The sequence below is a fragment of the Sapajus apella genome, unplaced genomic scaffold (assembly GCF_009761245.1).
Source record: "Sapajus apella isolate SASKATOON/1434 unplaced genomic scaffold, GSC_monkey_1.0 scaffold36, whole genome shotgun sequence".
NCBI classification, from domain to species: Eukaryota; Metazoa; Chordata; class Mammalia; order Primates; family Cebidae; genus Sapajus; species Sapajus apella.
The window spans coordinates 718217-740286 of record NW_022436976.1 but is presented as its reverse complement, the minus strand read 5'-3'; the positions used below and the strand labels follow the sequence as shown (position 1 = coordinate 740286).

The following is a 22070-nucleotide window of genomic DNA, read 5'->3' as shown; positions in this document are numbered from 1 at the left end:
ACCTACTGAAGGTCCTGGCTTTCCTCTCATCCCTGGTGGTCCTGGCAAACCAACAGCACCCTAAAACAAGAGAATAATAGAGAGAAGAGGGAGTTATTATACCACAAAAGGCAGATATACCACTATTTGCAAACTGCCAAAAATATTCATGGAAGTGTGCTAAAACATTGAGAAAAAAGTTTCAAACAAGAACTTGAAACCATATTGATGCCATATTCTAACAAAATACATAGATAAAATAATGAGCACTTCTTTCTTTTGAATTTATACTTTTTCATATTTACATAAAATTAATGGTATAAACGTTACCTTATCTCCAGGATACCCTGGTTCTCCTAGCTCTCCTGCAGTGCCTTGTTCACCCTAGAAAGCACAATTTCATGCAAAGATACTTATGTATCACAAACATGGTAATATTGTAGGAAAGCAAATATTCATTATAGAAGAATAATTTCTCTATTTTTCTTACTTTTGAGGAAAATTAATATAATTGATACCACAAATTAGACCCCACCAATAAAAACAAAATATTTCATAAATTGTGTTGACTCAAAAGCAAAAGACAAATGTCATAAAAATTATTTTTATAATATTAATATTTAAATCACCTTATCACCTTTGATTCCAGGTAGTCCTTTATTCCCTGAAAGGCCCTACAAAAAAAGGTGACATTCTGTGATACCAAAGAGATATTAAAGGGAAATATCCATTATAAAAATAGGACCATACCACTGGGCCTGGAATTCCAGGAGGTCCAATTGGTCCCACAGGGCCAACACTGCCCTGAAAAGAAGTAAGAAAGAAATGCGTCATTAAACATTCATTAGGATTAGAAAGAAAATGTGGCAGAATTAATAAATTAATGAACCCAAACCAGTCATCTCTCTAAGCTCCTACACGTGCCATGTTCTTCAACAACTTATTTTCGTCTCCGCATTTATAAATCATACCAATCTTTCAAGCTTTAGTGAAGTCCATCATTTTTTCTGAAACTTTTTCATATTTGTCTAGTCCACAGATTCTTTCCTCCTTTCAGCTCCTATAATACTGTCCATGACATTCATCTTGCAATATTTCTCCAACTAGATGACATCTTTAAAAAGTATTTTAGTGCCATGCTCCCAGGAAGTAATTAACAGATACTTCATTTGATTGTCTTCGAGTTTTAATTCACCCACTTATTCAGCAAATATTGATTGAGCAGTTACTATATGTCAGACATCCTGATTTGATTTTATGATTTCAAATTTGCAGAATGAGAAAATTTATCATAACTTTAGGGATAAACTCAGAGGCAAACAAAAGGCTCTACTCTTCTGGGCTTATCTCATTTATTCGTAATTTAATATTTACTAAGCACAATATGTACCAGATACTGTTGAAGAAAAATAGAGGAAAAAAGACATAATCTGTAGCATCAAGGTTCTCAATTGAATCTCTAATTCCTCAAAAACATTACCACTATTATCTCCTGCAAGCAAGAGACTTAGAAAAAACTCCTGCAATATATCATCTTAGAAGACAAAGGGCAATAGCAACATAAGGGTATGAAAGAAAAATTTGAAAAAAAATGGCACTTCTTGGTGGTTTAGGATCAGGTATAATTTCTGTGTCATTGAGGTCTCATTTTCCTTCTTTCTCTCACTACCTTTCTTTGCCTGGCTTCTGTATCACTATACTGGAAATGTAAGTTAGTCCACACTTTTTAGTTTCCAAATGTTAAGGAACTCTTAAGGTTGCATTTGTCTAATGCTAAAAATGATGCCCCTTGTAGTTAGAATTCTGATTTCTTAGGATAGCATCCTAGGCCCTCTCTATCAGGCTTCCATCAATCTTTTCAGTTTCCTTTCCTTTCATTGTCCTCATTTCCCTTCCCCTTTACTTCTCCCTCCCCCAGATCCTACATTCTGGCTGCAGTGGACTGCCTTCCATTTTCTGAATATGCTCTCTCTTACCAAATGCTCAGAACCTTTGATGAGACAGTTACCAGTTCTAGAATGCCCTTCCACTACACTACTTAGTATAAGGCTCTGTACTTTTTTTTTCTTTCGTACTAGTCTGTGCATTTTGTGACAGTGGAATCATGTTTCATCCTTTTTTTAATTTCTCAGACCCAACATAATAACTGGCACATAATAGTTATGAAATAAAGTGTAGAATGAATACTGAAGGGATTAATTTGAAATGGCGATTTCTAGAGCTCGATATTCTAACATAACAGCATTTCTAATAGTCTACATTTATAATACAAATTTCAGAATGGAAAATATGACATCCTACAGATGAGTCTTAAAGTCTGTGAAATATAGCTAAGATAAATTATTTCCAACATGTTTAATCCTGAAATATATGACACTGTTAGAGGCAAAGGGTAATACTTTCCAACTTAATAGATATGTAATATTAATACATCATGCTTGTAATTTCAAATTATGTCAATAGGAAAAGTTATGTTTATAATTACAGTAGCTCATTTGTTCCAAGTTCATAGCTTTAAACTTACGATAGGTTAGAAAAAAAAAAATCTCTGTTTGGAAATTACGCAAAAAGTAATCCAATTAGGTATGGAAAGAAGTATCTTACGAACACACAGGAAATCTTTCTTTACATCCTGTTTTTTTTAATAGATAATATTCTTAACTTTTTTCAGTAAGTATATTACTGGCATCTTCAGATGAATGTACTTTATATGTATGATATCTTATTTTTACTTTTCAGTGACTCAACAAGAAAAATCACATAATAGTAAGTATTAGCATATATAAAAATAAAGAACTATAAAGTAAAATTGCATACTACAGAATTGAAATTTCCAAGAAACAGCATGTCACATATTGAGTGGAAATCCTAGTTCTGAGAAACTATAGCTTTCTGAAAGTAATTCAGTTCTCAGTTCTATAAAGGTAACCTGAAAGTCCTTCAGCATACCAACTCATCTTCCATGAGAACGTGGAACAGACAGAAGAAATACTTTCGTGCAAGGGAACTTTGTTGAGGGTGTTTGGGATATAGCATCAGAGACAGAGGAGCCTCCCACACAGTTCCTCTGAGAATTTTTGAGTTAAGGAAATAGATCCAAAGAAAAGTAATCTTATTAAAAAGAGCAATCACTGGCCAATTAAGTGTTCATATGAGTATACTGTAGAAAGAACTGTGAGTTCTACCTGGTGCTTTTTACTCACACCCATCATACTCACACGTGATATGCACTGTCACTAATCTAGGAAAGCAGATGACAATGATGAACAACTGTATGGAAGGAAATAATTTAGATAAAGCAATATCATCTCTTAGCAGAAACTATATCTGCTAGAAAGGAAAAACTGAGAGATAAAGCAGAGGCTGCTGCTCTGGGCAAGCAGACAAGCTGTTTACTATGAAATATAAAGATTCTTCATAATCTTTCCTGGTTACTTTCGAAACCTCAGCTCCTTCCATTCTGCTCCCAATCCCCTACTTCTTATGCTACAATCCCATTACTCCTCTTTCCATTCCAAAATATTTGTTTTCCCCTTATCTTCTTTGTATTTGAACACAGCATTTTTTTCTATCTAAAGAACCCTTTCCCCCACCCCAATTCATATACAATCTTCAAGATAGAGCCCCAAAAACATCTCCTTTGTGAAGCCTACTCTGACTTTCTAAGATAACACAAATTGTTCCTTTTTTAGTGGTTTTACATTTAGTCCATTATAGCAGTAATCACAGTATATGACACTACTTATTTTTCCTTCTATGCCATTAAATTGTAATGTTGCCAAAAATAAGAATCTTAACTTATTCATATTATTAGGCCTAGCAGCTAGTTCGGCTATTTAGTAGGTCCTCATATTGTTTTATTTTTAAAAAGTAATGAGTGTAAAATGGAAGTAACAATAAGTGCTTTATTTACTTTACAACTCATTGAGGAGCACATAAGATACGTATGTGAAACTACTTTGAAAAGTAGAAAGGACCATCAATATCAATTTAGAACAGATGAAGATTACAAAGATGACTCTTAGTATCTGATATGGTTTGGCTGTGTCCCCACCCAAAATCTCAACTGAATTGTAGTCTCCATAATCCTCATGTGTCAAAGGCAGGACCAGGTGGATATAATCAGATCATGGGGGAGGATTCCTTCATGCTGTTCTCGTGATAGTGAGTGAGGCTCACAAGATATGGTGGTTTTATAAGCTGCTGGCATTTCCTCAGCTTGCACTCACTCTGTCTTGCCACCCTCTGAAGAAGGTGCCTTCCACCATGACTGTAAGTTTCCTGAGGTCTCCCCAGCAATGCAGAACTGTGAGTCAATTAAACCTCTTTCCTTTATAAATTAACCAGTCTTGGGTATTTCTTCATAATGGTATGAGAACGGACTAACAAAGTAAATTAGTGCTGCAGAGAATGGGTGCTACTATAAAGAAAACTGAAAATGTGGAAGTGGCTTTGGAACTGGGTAACAGGCAGAGATTGAAAGAGTTTGGAGGGCTCATAAGAAGAAAGGAAGACATGGGAAAGTTTATCAAATTGATTTTGATCCATTTGATAGAGACTTATCAAATAGATTTTACTAAAATGCTGATAGTGATTTTGACAATAAAGTCCAGGCTGAAGTGGTCTCAGAGCAAGATGAAAAACTTATCAGGGACTAGAATAAAGGTGACTCTTGCTCTGCTTTAGCTAAGAGAATGTCAGCATTTTGCCCCTGCCCTAGAGATCTGTGGAACTTTAAACTTGAGAGAGATAATTTAGGATATCTGGCAGAAGAAATTTCTAAGTAGCAAAGCATTCAAGATATGACATGGATGCTCTTAAAAGCATTCAGTTTTATACATTCACAAAGAGATGGTTTGGAATTGAAACTTATGTTTAAAAGGGAAGCAAAGCATAAAAAAGGTTGGAAAATTTGCAGTCTGAGAATACAATAGAAAAGAAAAACCAATTTTCTGAGGAGAAATTCAAGTCACCTGTAGAAATTTGCATAAGTAATGAGAAGCTGAATGTTAATCCCCGAGACAATGGGCAAAATGTCTCCAGGGAATGTCAGAGGTCTTCACAACAGCCCCTCCCATCACAGGCCCAGAGGGCTGAGAGGGAAAATGGTTTTTGGGCCAGGCCCAGGGCCTTGCTGCTCTGTGCAGTCACCGAACTTGGTGCTCTGTATCTTAGCTGTGGCTAAAAGGGGCCAACACAGAGCTCAGGCTGGTGCTTCAAAGGGTGCAAGCCTTAAGCCTTGGCAACTTACATGTGGTGTTGAGCCTGCAGGTGCACAGAAGTCAAAATTGAGGTTTGGAAACTTCCGCCTAGATGTCACAGGATGTATGGAAATGCCTGGATGTCTAGGAAGAAGGTTGCTGCAGTGGTGATGCCCTAAGGAAGATCTCTGCTAGGACAGTGTAGAAGGGAAATGTGGGGTCAGCGTGCCCACACAGAGTCCCCACTGGGGAACTTTCTAGTGGAGCTGTGAGAAGAGGGCCACCATCTTCCAGGCCCCAGAATGGTAGATCCACCAACAGCTTGTACCGTTCACCTGGAAAAACCACAGGCACTCAATGCCAGCCTGTGAAGGCAACGGGGAGGGGGTCTGTACCCTTTAAAGCCACAGGGTGGTGCTGCTCAAGGCTGTGGGAACCGACCTCTTGCATCAGCGTGTCCTAGATGTGAGACACGGAGTCAAACTGAGATCATTTCTTTAAATTTTAATGACTGCTCTACTGGATTTTGGACTTTGATGAGGTCTATAGCCCCTTTGTTTTGGCCAATTTATCATATTTGGAATGGGAGTATTTACCCAATGCCTGTACCCCCATTATATCTAGGAAGTAATTAACTTGCTTTCAGTTAAGATAAATAAGAAACAAGCAGAAAAGTAGAGGTAGAGTGTTTCAGGTAGACAAACGTGCAAAGGCCTTGCAGTGAAGATGCTGTGTGCCATCTGAAAATAAACAGCTTTGCTATTACACAAATAGTATGTCATGAACATGTGGATAAGAACCAAACCAGACTAGACATCTTGGGCCATATTTTAAAATTTTGGTCTTAATCTAAAGAGTAATAACAGAAGCTTTTTAGCTCATCAACTCCATGCTAACAGATTAAATAAAAACTGCATTAAGGGCGTCTTTGGAATCTAACTTCTTTTGCCTACTTCCTTTCTCTACACATTGACTAATACTTACACATTTAACCCCATTCTAAGTTCTCAGAAGAAAAGAAAAACAAAACAGTCAATAGTGTTCCACCATCCCACAGAGTTTCTCAGAAAAGACTAAAGAAATCTCATAAGGTCGATAATATACATTTTAAGGTAGTATAAGTTTTAAGGAAGTGGTACAGCCCAACAGAATTCTGTAGTCTGGATTTGGATCACCTGGCTTCAAATCTGGGCTCAAACACTTAGAAACTAAGTAGTCATGGGCTGTTCTGAGAATTGAATGACTTAACAATTGTGGCTAGTCCACTGAAAACAGTAAATAAATGCGAGGCACCCTCAGAAATTTTATTATTGCTATTACTCAAATCTTACCATGATATTAGAGAAAAGTTTAAATGTTTCAGACTCACACAGGTTCTTTAACTCTAAATCCCATACTCATGTTATCCTAAGCTGGTAAGTTAAAGCTCTTGCTGACTCAAATTTTACCACAGTTCTAATAACTGAGCTCCCAACTTATTTATTTTTTATTTATTTGATTTTTTTAGAGAGATGGGGTCTTGTTTCATCACCCAGGCTGGAGTGCAGAGGCATGATCATAACTTACTGCTGCCTCTAACTCCTGAGCTCAAGGGATCCTCTTGCCTCAGCTTCCTAAGTAGCTGAGACTACAGGTGTGCTCTACCTCACTCAGCTAATTAAAAAAAAAATTTTCGGCTTTATTTTTTAAAAACTTTTTTTATTTAAGTAAGGAGAATTCTTTCCCATGGAAAGAGCTAGCACAATCACATATTTGAAAGAAGAAACAATAGGTACTGAACCCGAGGGAAAGGGCCAAGGCAGAGTGTGCCAGCATCAGCTTGGAGAATCTACAGTTCCACTTCCTATCCAAGGTGAGTTTCCCAAATAATATATAAACAAGCTGCACATTATACCTTTAGCCATCACCTGCCCTTTCAAATATTTGGTCTACCTGAAAAGACAAAGAGGAAACGCCAACACAAAAACAAAAGGAAACAACAACAAAACACAACCCTCTCAAGAACAAAAGAATAAAAAACCCCAAATCTTTTTTACTACACAGGTATAAGGTCAAAAGCTTAGAGTAGTGTCCCCTTTAAGCCATGTGAGAAAAACATCCACAGAGAGCCTCAGCAAGAATTTCTACTCTGAGGATTTGTAATATGCTGAAGACATGGCCCTGGGGGTGCTGCTTCCATCTTGGAGGCCACCAACTGGGATGGAGAATCAGTGAACAGCAGGTCTCATGCACCTGGAAGATCACCAACCAAATGTGCACTGGTGGCCTGGTGGAGCATGGCTGGGTGACTGTCTATCCCCAACACTGAGCGACTCCTATCTCAGATGACCTACTTCTTAGGTCCATCTCATTTTTCACAAAAGAGCTGGAAGTCCACATTTCTCATTCATCACAGAACACGACATAGCACACACACACTAGTATCCTTGGTCATCAAAGGCCATTTCCAACAGACCCTCAAACCCAGGCTTGCTCTGCAAGAAGTGAAAAGGGACAAATGTAGATCTGAGGGGCAGTCTGCAGTCACTTCACAGAAGGGAACCAAATGGCAGGGAAGGGGCTTCACCAGAGCTGCCATGCTACCACAATGGGCCAGGCTCACTTTTCTTTTTTTTTTTTCTTTTTTCTTTCTTTTGTAGAGTTAGGATCTTATCATCTTGCCCAGGCTGGTCTCAAACTCCTAAACTCAAGTAATCCTCCTGCCTTGGCCTCTTAAAATGCTTGGATTACATGCATGAGCCACCATGACCAGCTGTGATTTCTTTGACCAGGCTGTCACCTTGTGCTTTGGGACAACTAAAGGTAAGGGAAAAAGGACTGAAAGAAAGGATATCAGTATACTGAACAGACATTTGCACTCCCATGTTTTCTGCAGCACTATTTACAATAACACAGAAGCAACCTAAGGGTCCATCAACAGATGAATGAATAAAGAAAATGTGGTACATATACACCGTAGAATATTATTCAAGTATAAAAAAGAATGAGATTCTGTCATTTGCAACGACATTGAATGGAACTGGAGGTCATTATGTTAAGTGAAATAAGCCAAGCACAGAAAGGTAACTAACACATGACCTCACTAATATGCGGGAGCTAAATATATGAGAAGAGTAGGGGTAAGGAATACAAAAGGGACGGTTAATGGGTACAAAAATACAGTTAGAAAGAATAAGATCTAGTATTCCATAGCACAACAGAGTGGCTATTTTTAACAATGGTTGATCAAAGATTTCAAAATCAAAGAGTGAAATTAGAATGTTCCTAACACAAATAATAATAAGTGCTTGAGGCGATACAATCACCAATTATTCAAATTTGATCATTGCACATTTTTGCTTGTAACAGTATATCACATGTACCTCATAAATAGGTACAACTATTATGTATTAAAAATAAAATTTTTTGAAAAGGAAAGAAGTGGGTCTTCTATGTCTTATGCTTTCAAGGAAACTTCGTCTTAAGTATCCTTTAGTGCACAGGTACAAATACATACATACATATGGGTCTATAAAAATATATCTTTTTTATCAAAATACAATTAATTTTTTGACTTATACTACTGGTCTAATTATTCATATCTGGTTGAAAATACATTCAATCAAGGTTGATAACCAACAATAACAGTAAAACTTCTCATTTTCCCAAGTTTTTAAAACACATCTAAGACATATAAATGGTACAATAAAATATTTTCTTAAGAATGATGATATTTAGTGATACTCACTCTAAGCCCAGGAAACCCCAGAGGACCAATGCCACCTACAAGTCCCTATTGTAAAAGAAATGTGCAATACTTAGTAAATTTGATTCCCACCTACAAAGGGCATTTCTGAAGATAAGGACAAAACTTTCTAGCTAAGAATACATCAAAATGTACCTTCTACTATAGCTAACTTCTAAAACTCCCCTCATCTTATGCATCCTCTTGAGAAGTACAAACTTATGGTGGCAGTTTATGTCCTTCACATGTACCTTCGGCTCCATGCTTTGGATGCCAGAATTACCACCTAGCTTAAGATTAGAGTTCTCTCTGTCCCCCTAGGTATTTAACCAAGGAGGTAAATCCCATCAATAATCAGCATTGTTACACATAATTAGGCTCTCTATTCAACGAAAAGACAAGTGGTCAGCATGAAGGATTAGAAAAACATTTTCAGACAGTTTAAAACACTACTGACTCTTTTGTAGTACATTATTTAAATTCTCTAATCTTCACTTTTCTCATTAAAACTAATACCAATATTTGTTCTCATTGTAAAAATCACAATAAAAATTGTCATATGTAAAAGCACTATAAAAATGTTTGAGATTTTCAACACTGTTAAAGTATGTATGTAAGTATCATATTTTAATGATCATTATTAATTTTTCCAGCTGATTTGTGATTGGTCTTTTGAACTCATTGTCATTACACTTTACAGTCCTCAAGATAATTCCTGGTTCACTTTATGTCACTGTCACATTATTTATAAGGCACAAGGTACATGAATGGCCTTCGTTTTTGCATTTCAAATTCTGTTTCAAAACAAAGGCAGCAAATATACTATAGAGAATTATAAATCAGTAAATATATCCAATTGACTCTTCCATTTTAAAGATTTTAAAAACTCAAAATGTTCCTGAAGAAGCATTATTATATTACATTTTAAATTAAGAGATTTCAAAAAGAAAACTTTAAATATTCTAGGAGTCTTAACAGACTTTATGAATATGTAACTGACAAAAAATTATGTAAAATGGCTTCACACTAGGTATACAAGTACACAAATGGCATTAAAATAAATGACTAAATAATGTTTACTTTATTATGCTTGAAATGGGAAGCTTCTTAGACTTGTGCAAGAAAAAATGGTAAAACATTCCACTTAAAACATCATTCAAGTTTTTAACAACTTATTTGAAAATTAGTTCTATGCTTACCTGCTATGCTTTATAACAAATGAAATCTTGGCTAAATTCACTGAATTAGCTAATATAGTTTTAATTTGGAAAGAGAAGTGAAAAAAAAAAAAGCAACCTATTTTAAACTCTTTATGCTAGTGATTTACTTATGTGTAATTATTGGAACTATTCCCAATTTAGGCTACAGAGATTTTGTGCTTGGTTCTAATTCACTTTAAAATCTTATGAAAAGAACATGTGAATGTCATAGATTGGAGAACAGCTATTGGATGATTTTTAAGGACAAAAAATAAAGCTATTTCTACCTAGTGCCAAAAAATAGCAATCCATCCTCATTCTTTGATGATATACTGTAATTAAACAATTTTAGAATGATAACTCTTTCTCAATCTGAACATTGAGAGCTGAATAATCCCAAAGTAGAAAAATTTTCTATAAAACACTAAGAAGGTAGATCAATGACAGATTTGAATCCAAAGAGCAATCACTGAGTATACAATTTTTACATAAGGCTTGTTAATACTTTCATGTATAAGAGCCAGCATTGTGATCATATATTTTTAACATTTTTACTTAAGCAGTTACACCTAACATTGTCAAAATAATTAATTTTAATGATTGACTGTCATGATAAAATTTGAAATATTTTTGGCTTATTTCTCCTGGTGAAAAATCACAAACTGGAATGTGCATAGTGGTGTGGAGGTTGTTTTTCCAATAGTGTTTATTCACAAATACAATAATAGGGACTGTAAGTACAGTGCCATGAAGTATGAATGATGTTAAGACTGCAAGGTTGGACCAACATAATGTACTCACAGGACTGCCATCAAGACCAGCAGGGCCTCTGTCTCCAAAGTCACCTGGAAAACCCTGTCACAGGGAAAGAGTAAGAATGCCAATATATATAAAGAATTCATTCTTGCTGTGTTTTCTAATAAAAAATTTAGTAATAGAAAATGTTTATTTCCTACTTCCTAACCTGTAATGCAACAGGCATTCTTTTGCATAACACACTTAATTGATTTTAAATACAATATTTCAAACGAAGTAAACACAGTATTTCTATATTTTATAAAAATTATTTTATATGCCACATAACATATACAGAAAGCTAAATTGGAGAAGTTTGTTCATCATACATAAAGAATCACCAAATGAAAGGAAACATGATGAAGATTTCTGGCCGACCAATCTTCAGTTATCTCTGCTATTACAAATTGTTCCTATACTCACCCCAGAGAATAAACTAGCAAGTAATATTAAGCACTTACCATGTGCTAAAGGCTTTATACACATATATACATACTTCATTTAAACTTCATAACAGATCTATTCAGTAGGTACTAATATTCTCACATTGTCTTTGAGGAAGTATAGCACAGAGAGTGTAAGTCACTTGCTCAAGGTTAGACCACTGAAGATGGGTGGAACTCAGATGTGAATGGAGGCAGACAGATTCTAGAGTGCATGCGTTTTCTACTGTGCTATACTGAATACTTTAAATCATCATTCCAAGACATACATGTAAAACAAAAAGTCCTTTAAGTACACATAAATACTACAAACTTAAAATGAGGTGAAAATTAAAAGCTTCCCTAATGCCTACTGAGAATTCTACATGGTAAAACTATGAAGGATGGTAAAATAACAAACCTTCTCATTATAAATTTTATTGTAAAATAACTCAGTGATCAGCCATTTTTTACCTTGTATTACTATAATTTTTCTCTAAAGATTTACCATTCCTCAACTTTAAGCTCACTTGAGGCTAGTTTATAAAAATGTTTGTAAGACTTACTATTATAAACATTTTCATAATATTCATTTACAAAAATTCCTAAGAAAAACAAAAATAAAAGTTTATCATTAAATTCTTATAATCTATTTAGGCAAGTCAGTATTAAATATTATGTTTAATAGACTGCCAAAAATTACTGGTTCCCAGAACAAATATGAGTAGGTTAAACTTAAAATATAGTTTAACAATGAAAAAATATACAATGTTTCTAAAATATAGTTAACTCCTACTAGAAGTAAAGTTTCTCTTATTTCGTAATCAAAGGATAATGTAAAAACCATCTGTGTAGTCAAACATATTGTAGCCATACTCCCTTCAAAGTCAGCTGAAGTTCAAGCAAGCATTTTTACTTTCCTTGTCTTTGGAAGTCAAATTCTGCTGTCAACAAGCTTGGAAATCTGCAATACATTATCCTATTCAGTATGAGCTAACATGGATATTTGAAAGTATTTATGACGCACAGGTAATGGAAAAAGTAGAGGATATATACTACAGTAAGTCTGAAACATAAGAGATGATTTTTTAAAGAGAGATCATAAGTAGGTTTTCCAGAAACCTCAGTGAAATAATAAAGTATAGGGGACACACTGTATGATTCCACTATTGTGTAGTGTCCTAGAATATGCAAATTCACAGGGACATAAAGTAGATGAGTAGTTGCCTGTGGCTGGTGATGTGGGAGAGGAATGGAAACTGATTCCTAATGAGTACAGAATTTCTTTTGGGGGTGAGGAAAGTGTTGTAAAATCAGATACTGTGATGGCTGCACAATTCTGAATATACTAAAAACTGCCAAATTATGCATTTTAAAGGTAAATTTTATGGCATATGAATTATATCTCAATAAAGCTGTTCTTAAAAAACAAAGAATCAGACTGAACAAGAGCGGGACTGCTGAAAACATCTTTGGGAATTCGCTAAGGATTGCTTAAAGAATGTGCTGTTCTCCCCAGTCCTTCCCAGTCCCTTGCATCCAGTGGAAGAAACTCCTCCCTGGCTCACTTTCCCTCAAAATTAGTAATTTATCCCCAATTAGGAGAGGAAAGATGGGAAAGAGAAGAGGGGAAAGAACTGTGATCAGTTCTTCACTTATCACAAAATAGGTACTTTTTATAACCAGCATAAAAACATTGAAATTAATTTCAACTTCTTATTCTTCTGGTTCACAAACATGTGTATTAGTTGTTCACCTTGACTTTACCCCTGAAATAATTTAGCAGAACGAGTAATATCTACTTTAAATATTTAATGTATTTTTCATTATTATTATCATTATCATTGTAGAGATGGGGTCTCACTTTGTTTTCCAGGCTGTTCTCAAACTTCCAGCTTCAAGTGATCCTTCTGCCTCAGTCTCCCATAATGCTGGGATTACAGGCATAAGCCACTGTATCCGGCCCTTGTGTATTATTTCTCTTCTCATTTTCTTACTCATTAAACATTTCATTTTAATTCTCTATTCTAGATAGAGATAATTTATTCTTTTAATCTTTCTTATATGTTGATCATGTATCATCAATTTTTGAAATAATTTCCATAAAACCTAGATGCTTCTTGTTTTGTGAAATATTGTACAGTTAATGCCACAGAGGCATTATTTGGCTCTTTATTAGATATATAATATTTTAAAGAATATCATACCAATGTTTTATATTGTTGAATATTTCATTGCTTATTTATTCAGTCGTTTTTTAATGCTAACAGCTGCATTAATATTTTTTAAGACAGATGAGGTTCTATATTGTTTTAATCACGAGCCTAAATGTTTGTAGCCACACAGCTTCATTGCCAAAAAATGGTCCTCAAGGGTGGTTGTGAAATATGGAACAGTAGTGACAAAATACATTTTTCCCTTTAATCTTAGAATACAAAAGACAGGCTCTATAATTTCCTTCTCCAGTTGAAAGAATGTTGAAGAATGAAATATTTTGTTATATTTGCCTGCTAGAAAATTATCATCGTTAATTTAAATCAAATTGTGTTTTCCTAAAAATACTCTCACATTGCCAAAGGACATAATGGCCATTTTCCAGGATTATCATGCAACAGAGATAGGAAAGCTCAAGAGATTTTGCTTTTCTTGTTCAGTTTGCCAGTTTCATGAATGTGGCCTTCATCTTCTAATGAGCATGCCAGAGAGTCGCATTGTTGCTTCTGTGTTGTATGTAGTTCTCGTTTCCACATTTTGATTATTTTGATCAGTTAAAATATTTTCTGTGATAAAGAGTATGATGTTTCAGGGATTTCAACTCATCTATTCAAGTTGTGAATAATTTTATTGCTTATTTCCAATGATCAGTGTGGTGGACACTTCAAAGTTAATTTCCAGTGATTCTCATTTCCTGGTGTTCACACTTTTCTATGACATCCTCCCTTTGAGTGTAGCTAGCAGCTATGACTTGCTTCATCTAACAAATAGTACATAGCAAAGGTTATGGGATATCACTGCCATGATTATGTGACACTGTGTAAGACTGTCTTAGAAGCCTAGAGTTAGAGACTTCTCTCGTAAGTTTGATGAAGTGAGCAGCTGTGTTGGCGAAGTCCATGTGGCAAGAAACTGTGGGTGACTTCTACAAACTGTGGACAGTCTATAGGACTTGAGGGTGGCCCATAGCCAAGAGCCAGCAAAAAGCCAGAGCCTTCCATTCTACAACCTTAAGGTAATGAATTCTTCCTACAACCTGAATGAGTCTGCAAATAAACTTTTCCCCAGTAAAGCTTCCAGATGATAATGCAGCCTGTCTGACACTTCAATTGTAAACTTAAGACCAGAACAGAAGACTCAGTTAAGTAACACCTAGATTACTGACCCACGAAAACTGCAAGATAATAAAGGAATGTTGTTTTAAGCTGCGAAATTTGTGGTGTTTGTTATGTATCAATAGAAACAGAAAACTAATTAAATTGGTAACTAAATCTTCTTTAGAGAATATAAAAAGTCTTATTTACAAATTTTACTGTAGGTAATGCTCAGTATAAGTCTATGGTTGTTTCCAGTTTTTAAGAACTTAAGATCATCTCTGAAGATTTCCTACTACCATCTACTTTCTATTGCAAATTATAATAAATTAAAAAGTATTAACATTTTTGTATTTTTTAAAAAATTTGACTTAGTCTTATTAAATATCTATATTTTAAACTTTATCATTCTAGCATTTCATGTCCATCTGTTGCCAGTGTAAAAAATCTTATCTTGCTTCATGAATTTTGTGTCTATACCTATGTAAAGACAAATTTAATAATAATATTAACTGTCTAATAATGCAAAATGGCATCTGTTGCAAATATCGCACTAATTCTATTACCTCAGGTACAATAAATCATAACAGAAAGAAAAGATAGTAAAAGCTTTGAATTACCAGCAAACAATATTTTTATCATACAAGATTCTATTGCATTCATGCTGAGAGAAAAATTGGGTAATTAATCTCTCTTTCCTCTTATTGAAATGCTTCTACTGCCTGCTCAAACTCTTACTACAATCGTAAGCAGTTTCTGTTGCCACCATCAGCAATGGTACCACTTATAAACCTTCATGGCATTCAGACATGAAGATACAGGCAAGGGATGTGGAGAAGAATTTCTCTGAGGCCTAAACATCAATAAATTGTGGTACCCAGCCTCGATGATGGACCTCAGTGATCTTTGATTCCTGGTATTCATGCTTTTTTACACTCCAGACCCACCTTGAATTATGGTGGGCTTATGTGACCAAAAGAATATAGAAGTGGCAATGTGTGATTTCTGCAGGTAGGTCATAAAGGTACTATAGCTACCACCTTGCTCTCATGGACCACTCACTTTGGGGGAAAAAGCTATGCTCTGAATACACTCAAGCAGCACTGTGGAGAGATCTCCATGGGGAGGAAGTGAGGCCTCCCACCAACAACTAGCACCAACTTGGCCAACAAGTGAGCCTCCTTAAAAACAGATCCTCCAACCCCCAGTCAAGCCTTCAGGTGACAGTAGCCCTAACCAAAATCTTAACTATAACCTCATGAATTAGAACCACCCAACTATGCCATTACCAAATTCCTGACCCACAGAAACAATAATATATATATATATATTGTTGTTTTAAACCACCAACTTAATTTGTTTCACAGCAATAGATAGCTAACACACAGTAACAAGAGTAAATGTCTAAGATTATAGAGCATGCGATGCCATTGCTAAGTGCTGCATCCTGAATGACAGAGGCACTCAAGTATTTTTTAAAAACTCAAGTATTTTAAATATATGATATGCAGGGCCCTCTAAAACTCAGAGCCCAGAGCAAGTTTCTCTGTTGCCTGGGTCTAACAATGGTTATCTAAACATGGTAGTTATCAAACATAGTAGTTATCAAACATGGTAGTTATTAAACACTAAGGCCAAAAGAAGTTTATTAGACTTGATAGGCCTGAGTATGTGATATTAATATTTTAGATCACTCACAGATATTACATTTGGTAGTATATTTAAATATGTTCAAACAGTGGAAAACTTCTTGCTTAGTGTGTCCAGTAAAAGCATTATTTTCTTAGCCCCACAAATAATTTTTCTAAATGTTTATAAAATAAGAGGACCAAGATAACCATAAAATGGTCACAATGACTACACTTACAGAATTTTTAAAAAACAAAAGCAATGCAAAAATCCTTCTGGAGAAGATATTTTGTTCTTTCTAGAGGAAGGTTTAGAAATGACATATTTAATCTGAAGTGGAGATGAAGAAAAATTATCATAGAAGGTTATATACTAAACAGGCATTAATAATAAGTATTCTGTGATGATCTAACCTCCGCATCCTTCTTTTCCTCACAGTGAAGACAATTTGATCCATACTCAAGGTAAATGCTATCCTCATAATTGTGACTAATTCTAACCTTCAGTAGAAATGTGAGTAGGTCTGGCCCAATTCATGGAGATTTGGCATCAAGGCAGGCTTAAAGCTAATGTGGGTCTCAGTTCCCAGATCCAAGTTCTGGCCTTGTTCTTAAAGACTGGTTATCAGGTTGTGCCCTTTTTCTTGTGTCCAAAAACAAGTTGTGGTAGACGACATCATATTCTATCTCTCCATAATAAGGGTCCCACATTATTCCTGTGATTTGCCCACATAGAGAATATAATCCCTGAGCCCAACCTAGACCTAACTGCCGTATATGCACTCACACTTACGATTTTGATAACCTAGAAGGCTCTCTGAGTTGTCCCTTATGTATAATTACCTACCTAAATTCCCACCCACTGGTGTCACATCTCTATAAAATCAATCATGTTCTGCCTGGACTTCCTCCAAATCATAACGTGCAGTTCTTTGGGTGTCCCTCTTGTTAGTGTCTATGCCAACCCTGTGGTGGGGTTAATTCAAAGTCCTGAAAACTTCCATACATCCTGTCATATTATAGTTAGCCAAATATAGTTACTACAGACTATGACCAGTAAAGTAGAATCCAGAAAATACATTTTTCCTGAAGGAGGCAGAATCACTTAAGAAATAACTATTTTTTCAAAATGTTCTAGTCAGGGTTGTACTTTATGATCAAACTAACTGCATTCTTTTCCTGAAACAAAACAACAAAAAAGCACTGTCTCTAAATTCTCCACAAAATGTATGCATCCGAAATGCTACTATGCAATATGTATTTAAGACTGTCTTGAGCTAAAGATAAAAACTAATAACAGATGTCCAACATCAGGATTTTATATTCTAAAATTCTAACTCTAGATTTAGAAGCCAAAATACAGTTTATGTCAAATATACTCCTCTAACAGAAAAACACATGAGAAAAGAGGAGCAGGCACTCCTGTCTATAGTTAGCAAAGTAAACATCTCTGAAGTCTGGGTGCCTTAAGGGTGTTATTTTGCCCACCATTCTTGGCTATGATATTTTTATCTTCATAGGAAGAAAACTAAGTACAGTTTTGCTTTTTGTCAAACTTTAATGTGATTTGATTATTTATAATCAATTTCTAAGGGTCTGAAAAATTCCTTGAAAAGCATCAGTATTTTGAGAACAGTTTTTCGGGTGTTGTTGAAACTAACTGTCATCTCCAACTTCATTTTACTTTTCAATCCTGGTAAGTCAGTTCTGGCATAAAATTTTTACGTCTGTGGAGGCATATAAATTTGCATTGCAAACTTGGTGCAAGACAGAGACTACTGATTACATCAAGCTGAGAGCTCTGTAAATGCTTTTTTAAAAAGGTACTGTACTATAGAATTTCCAGATTGAGTGCTACAAAATAACATTTGGAAACTTTGCACTAAAAAGGAAGCTACTTGGAGTGAGGTATAAGAAATCTGAAGTGAACAAATACATAAATCCTCTCTCCCTGGCTCCCCTTTGTTTTTTTAAATAGGATTCTTTTTTTTCTGTTATGAATCAGTGTATAGGCTTTTAAAGAATCTGGCTCATATCAGATATGTTCCATGAAGATTCTCAGATAAAGACATTAAAGCAGGTAAAACAAAACAGTAGTAGTTCTACGGTGTTTAAAGGCTCCTGACCAATAAAGATTGTCTACTACCTTGGTGTTTCCTGAAATCTCTTGAGAATGAACTTGAGTTGAACTCAAATATCCACAGGTAGAGAGCAAAAGGATGAATCAATAATAGCCTCTCGGGCTTCTCTATCTTCAAAGGTTAGTTTTATTGAAGGCAAAGAGAGCCCCAGGATATCCTCTAACATTAATTAACAATAAGGGTTTTGATTCAGTTGTGACATGTAGGGAGTGTGTACTCAAAAGCATGAGTACACAGATATATTGACTAATATTAACTGTGATTACAGGAGGTTTTAAAAAATAATTGTTGTGATTAGTAAGTACTTATGCTAAAATCCTGAAATCAAAAATGGCTTAAAATACAAGCAAGAAAAAAGCATTTCAAATACGAACAATATAAGACCAAGGAACAAGTGAATTTGTTAATACAATTATTTAAAAATAATCTTTGGTTCTAAAATATATCAAATTCCTAACAAAAACAGTTCTCCTACTTCAAACTAATGGTCCTGATTGAAAAAAGAAAGTGTCTTATAAATATCAAATCTATAAACACTGAATAAACATTTTATTTTGGGAAGAAAGAATTTTCTGGGAAATAAGATTTAAGTGGAAATAAATGTTAACACAAATGTCATATTTGAACATACAAATAATTGCCTCTTAATCAAAATAATATGCTATTCTAAAATCTGTCAATTTCAATTGCATTTATAAAATATTCATACTAAGAGAAGACAGCACTTATTTATAAGTCTATAATTTCATTAAAAGAAAAACACAGATATCACTAAGCTCATTCACAACAACTTAATTCCATGCTTTGTGTTTACTCAGGGAAATAAGTGATCATTTGGCTAGCAGTATGAGCACATGATTTATAGCCTCCAAATGTAAAATTAGTAACATTACTAACTTATTAAACAATTTTAGACAAGGCTTTTACTCCATTTCTGTGACTATATGGATATATAATATGATTACTATTTTTGTAAACTAGTCATACAAAACATGAAGCTTTACTACACAGCTGAGAATCCAGTTCAGTAGTCCAAAGAAACTTATCCCCATCAATGTGTAGAAAGACCTGAACTCAGATTTTGAAGTTTTTCGTGGCTATTGCTTTCACTGTACTGTCAGACTGTTTCATATAACACATAAACCAGAAAGTGAAGTAAGTTACTAATTTCTGGCCTTAAATTCAGAGACTTAAAAAATCTAAGTGTAAAATGTCAATAAAGCTTTATAGATTGCTCTAAAAATAACTACTATTGTTCTATAAATTATATGTTGTAACTATTTAAAACTGAATCATATTCCATGCTCATAAGACTGACTATATTGCTCCACCTAAAATTTAAGGAAACCAGCTAATTTAAAACCCAAAAATCAAAACATGTCGTGTACCTCATAATTACATACACCTCTAATGTACCCACAAAAATTAAAAATAAAAAATTTAGAAAATATCACTTTAAATAATTAAGCATAGATGATACTTGTGATAAAGTACATCTTCTAATACTATTCTACATGATAGTAAATGAAATAATGTGGTATCTACACAGAAGTACTATAATGAAATATTATTCCAAACTTCTAAATACCTCTCAAACCAGCAGAAAATTAAAAGCCTTTGAATTATACAAAGCCAAAAGTTTCTCAGATACTGGCATGATCAGATTTCAGCATTTTTAGGTTTCTATCACATTCTTTTAAATGTATAGGTGTCACCCATGTACTTCATACTAGCCTGGAATCTTTTAGTTCTGCCACTGTATTTCACAATAGTACACGTAATTTAATAAATTACCACAAGAACATGACCATATTCATATTCTACATACCTACTATTTTCTACATCAAAGTGAGTGAAAAGATTATCAAAAGATCTTTTCCTTTTACTGTTATTAAAACAGTAACAAATGGCCATGATTCTTATGGAATTTTAACCATCTAAATTGAAATACAAGAATCCCATGATGCATAATATCTTTTGAAGATGATTTTATTTATAATAAAGAGAAAGAATAAGGGCGGCATTTATAACATAGGATAATATATTCTGGGACAGTCTCTGGGCTCAGCCTTGCCATAAGTTGACATGTTGCTGTAACTGCATTTCAATCCATGTATTCACATTTTCTTTATAAATATAGACAAATCGTTTTGTGGTAAAAATGATAAAGCGTATATATAGCATATATAATATATTATAGCACTAGAAAGACTTTTTATAATAGTCAGAAAAAAATGAATATATGTGTTTTTCGAATGTAATTTTTCTAAAGATATAAATCTATTACAAGTGTGTATACTTTAAAAGCAATAAAACTTTGCAAATTTTGTAATAAAAAAGAACAGCGCAATCAAACAAGGGCCCCATAATCATTTCATTCACTATCTTTCCACTGTTTTCTTAAACTTCCTTTTAAAATTCAATAGATTCCTGTTGGATAATTTTCTAATTCCCTCCGGATTACAAAACCAGAAATTGTCTATAAAGTTCTCTGGATAATTTTATAATTCATTATAGAGTAGGAAACTAGAAATTACCTAAACATTGCCAAAACCAAAATCAAGTTAATGTCTACACGAGATCAGCAATATTAGCAAGTGAAATAATAGGTGGTTATCTAAGTGATAACAGGGCTTTGAGACAATACTTAATTTGCCCATCAATGTCTAAAATGGTGACATTGCAGATTAGCTATTTGTCTTAAGACTCTATTTTATTTATTTATTTTTATTTTATTTTATTTTTATTTTTTATTTTTTGAGACGGAGTTTCACTCTTGTTACCCAGGCTGGAGTGCAATGGCGCAATCTCGGCTCACCGCAACCTCCGCCTCCTGGGTTCAGGCAATTCTCCTGCCTCAACCTCCACAATAGCTGGGATTACAGGCACACGCCACCATGCCCAGCTAATGTTTTTTGTATTTTTAGTAGAGACGGGGTTTCACCATGTTGACCAGGATGGTCTCGATCTCTTGACCTCGTGATCCACCCGCCTCGGCCTCCCAAAGTGCTGGGATTACAGGCTTGAGCCACCGCGCCCGGCCTTTTTATTTTATTTTATTTTATTTTATTTTATTTTATTTTAGACAGAGTCTTACTCTGTCGCCCAGGCTGGAGTACAATGGTGTGATCTCAGCCCACCACAACCTCTGCCTCCTGAGTGCAAGTGATTATCCTGCCTCAGTCTCCTGAGTAGCTGGGATTACAGGCACCCACTACCAAGCCCAGCTAATTTTTATATTTTTAGTAGAGATGGGGTTTCGCCATGTTGGCCAGGCTGGTCTCGAACTCCTGACCTCAAGTAATCCACCCGCCTTGACCTCCCAAAGTGCTGGCATTACAAGCGTGAGACACTGGCACCCAGCTTTCAGACTCTGTATAGTTAAAATAATTTCTAAAGGGTAAGGTAGCATTTTAAGCATTGGAAGTAATTTCCATATTATGGCAAACAATTTTCTTGGTTCTTTTATTAATAGCATACATTGATAGCAGAAGGATGAAAATTTGAAGATACAAAATGAAGAAAATAAGACTAAAGAAAACAAACCACCTATTGTCAATCTTTAGAATTTTAGATTAGAAATTGGATACCTAATAAATAGAAAGGTATTTTCTGTTGAGGTATGTGTATGAGGGCTAAAACGTAAAAAAAAAAAAAAAAAAAAAAAAAAAAA

General features: G+C 34.7%; 1 protein-coding gene across 6 annotated transcripts in view; it reads right to left on the bottom strand.

Annotated features, from left to right (window-relative positions):
- The window catches only part of COL24A1 (collagen type XXIV alpha 1 chain), a 379894-nt gene that overhangs the window by 251892 nt on the left and 105932 nt on the right, over positions 1-22070 (bottom strand). For all 6 annotated transcript variants that reach the window (XR_004274544.1, XR_004274543.1, XM_032296380.1 and 3 more), the window contains exons 13-18: positions 10905-10958; positions 8908-8952; positions 730-783; positions 609-653; positions 310-363; positions 7-60 (exon numbers count right to left, since the gene is read on the bottom strand). Coding sequence is in view for 4 of the 6 variants with exons in the window: in XM_032296380.1 (XP_032152271.1) it covers positions 7-60; positions 310-363; positions 609-653; positions 730-783; positions 8908-8952; positions 10905-10958 (306 nt within the window). In the remaining 2 variants the exon portion in view is untranslated. The remainder of the gene's footprint in view (positions 1-6; positions 61-309; positions 364-608; positions 654-729; positions 784-8907; positions 8953-10904; positions 10959-22070) is intronic.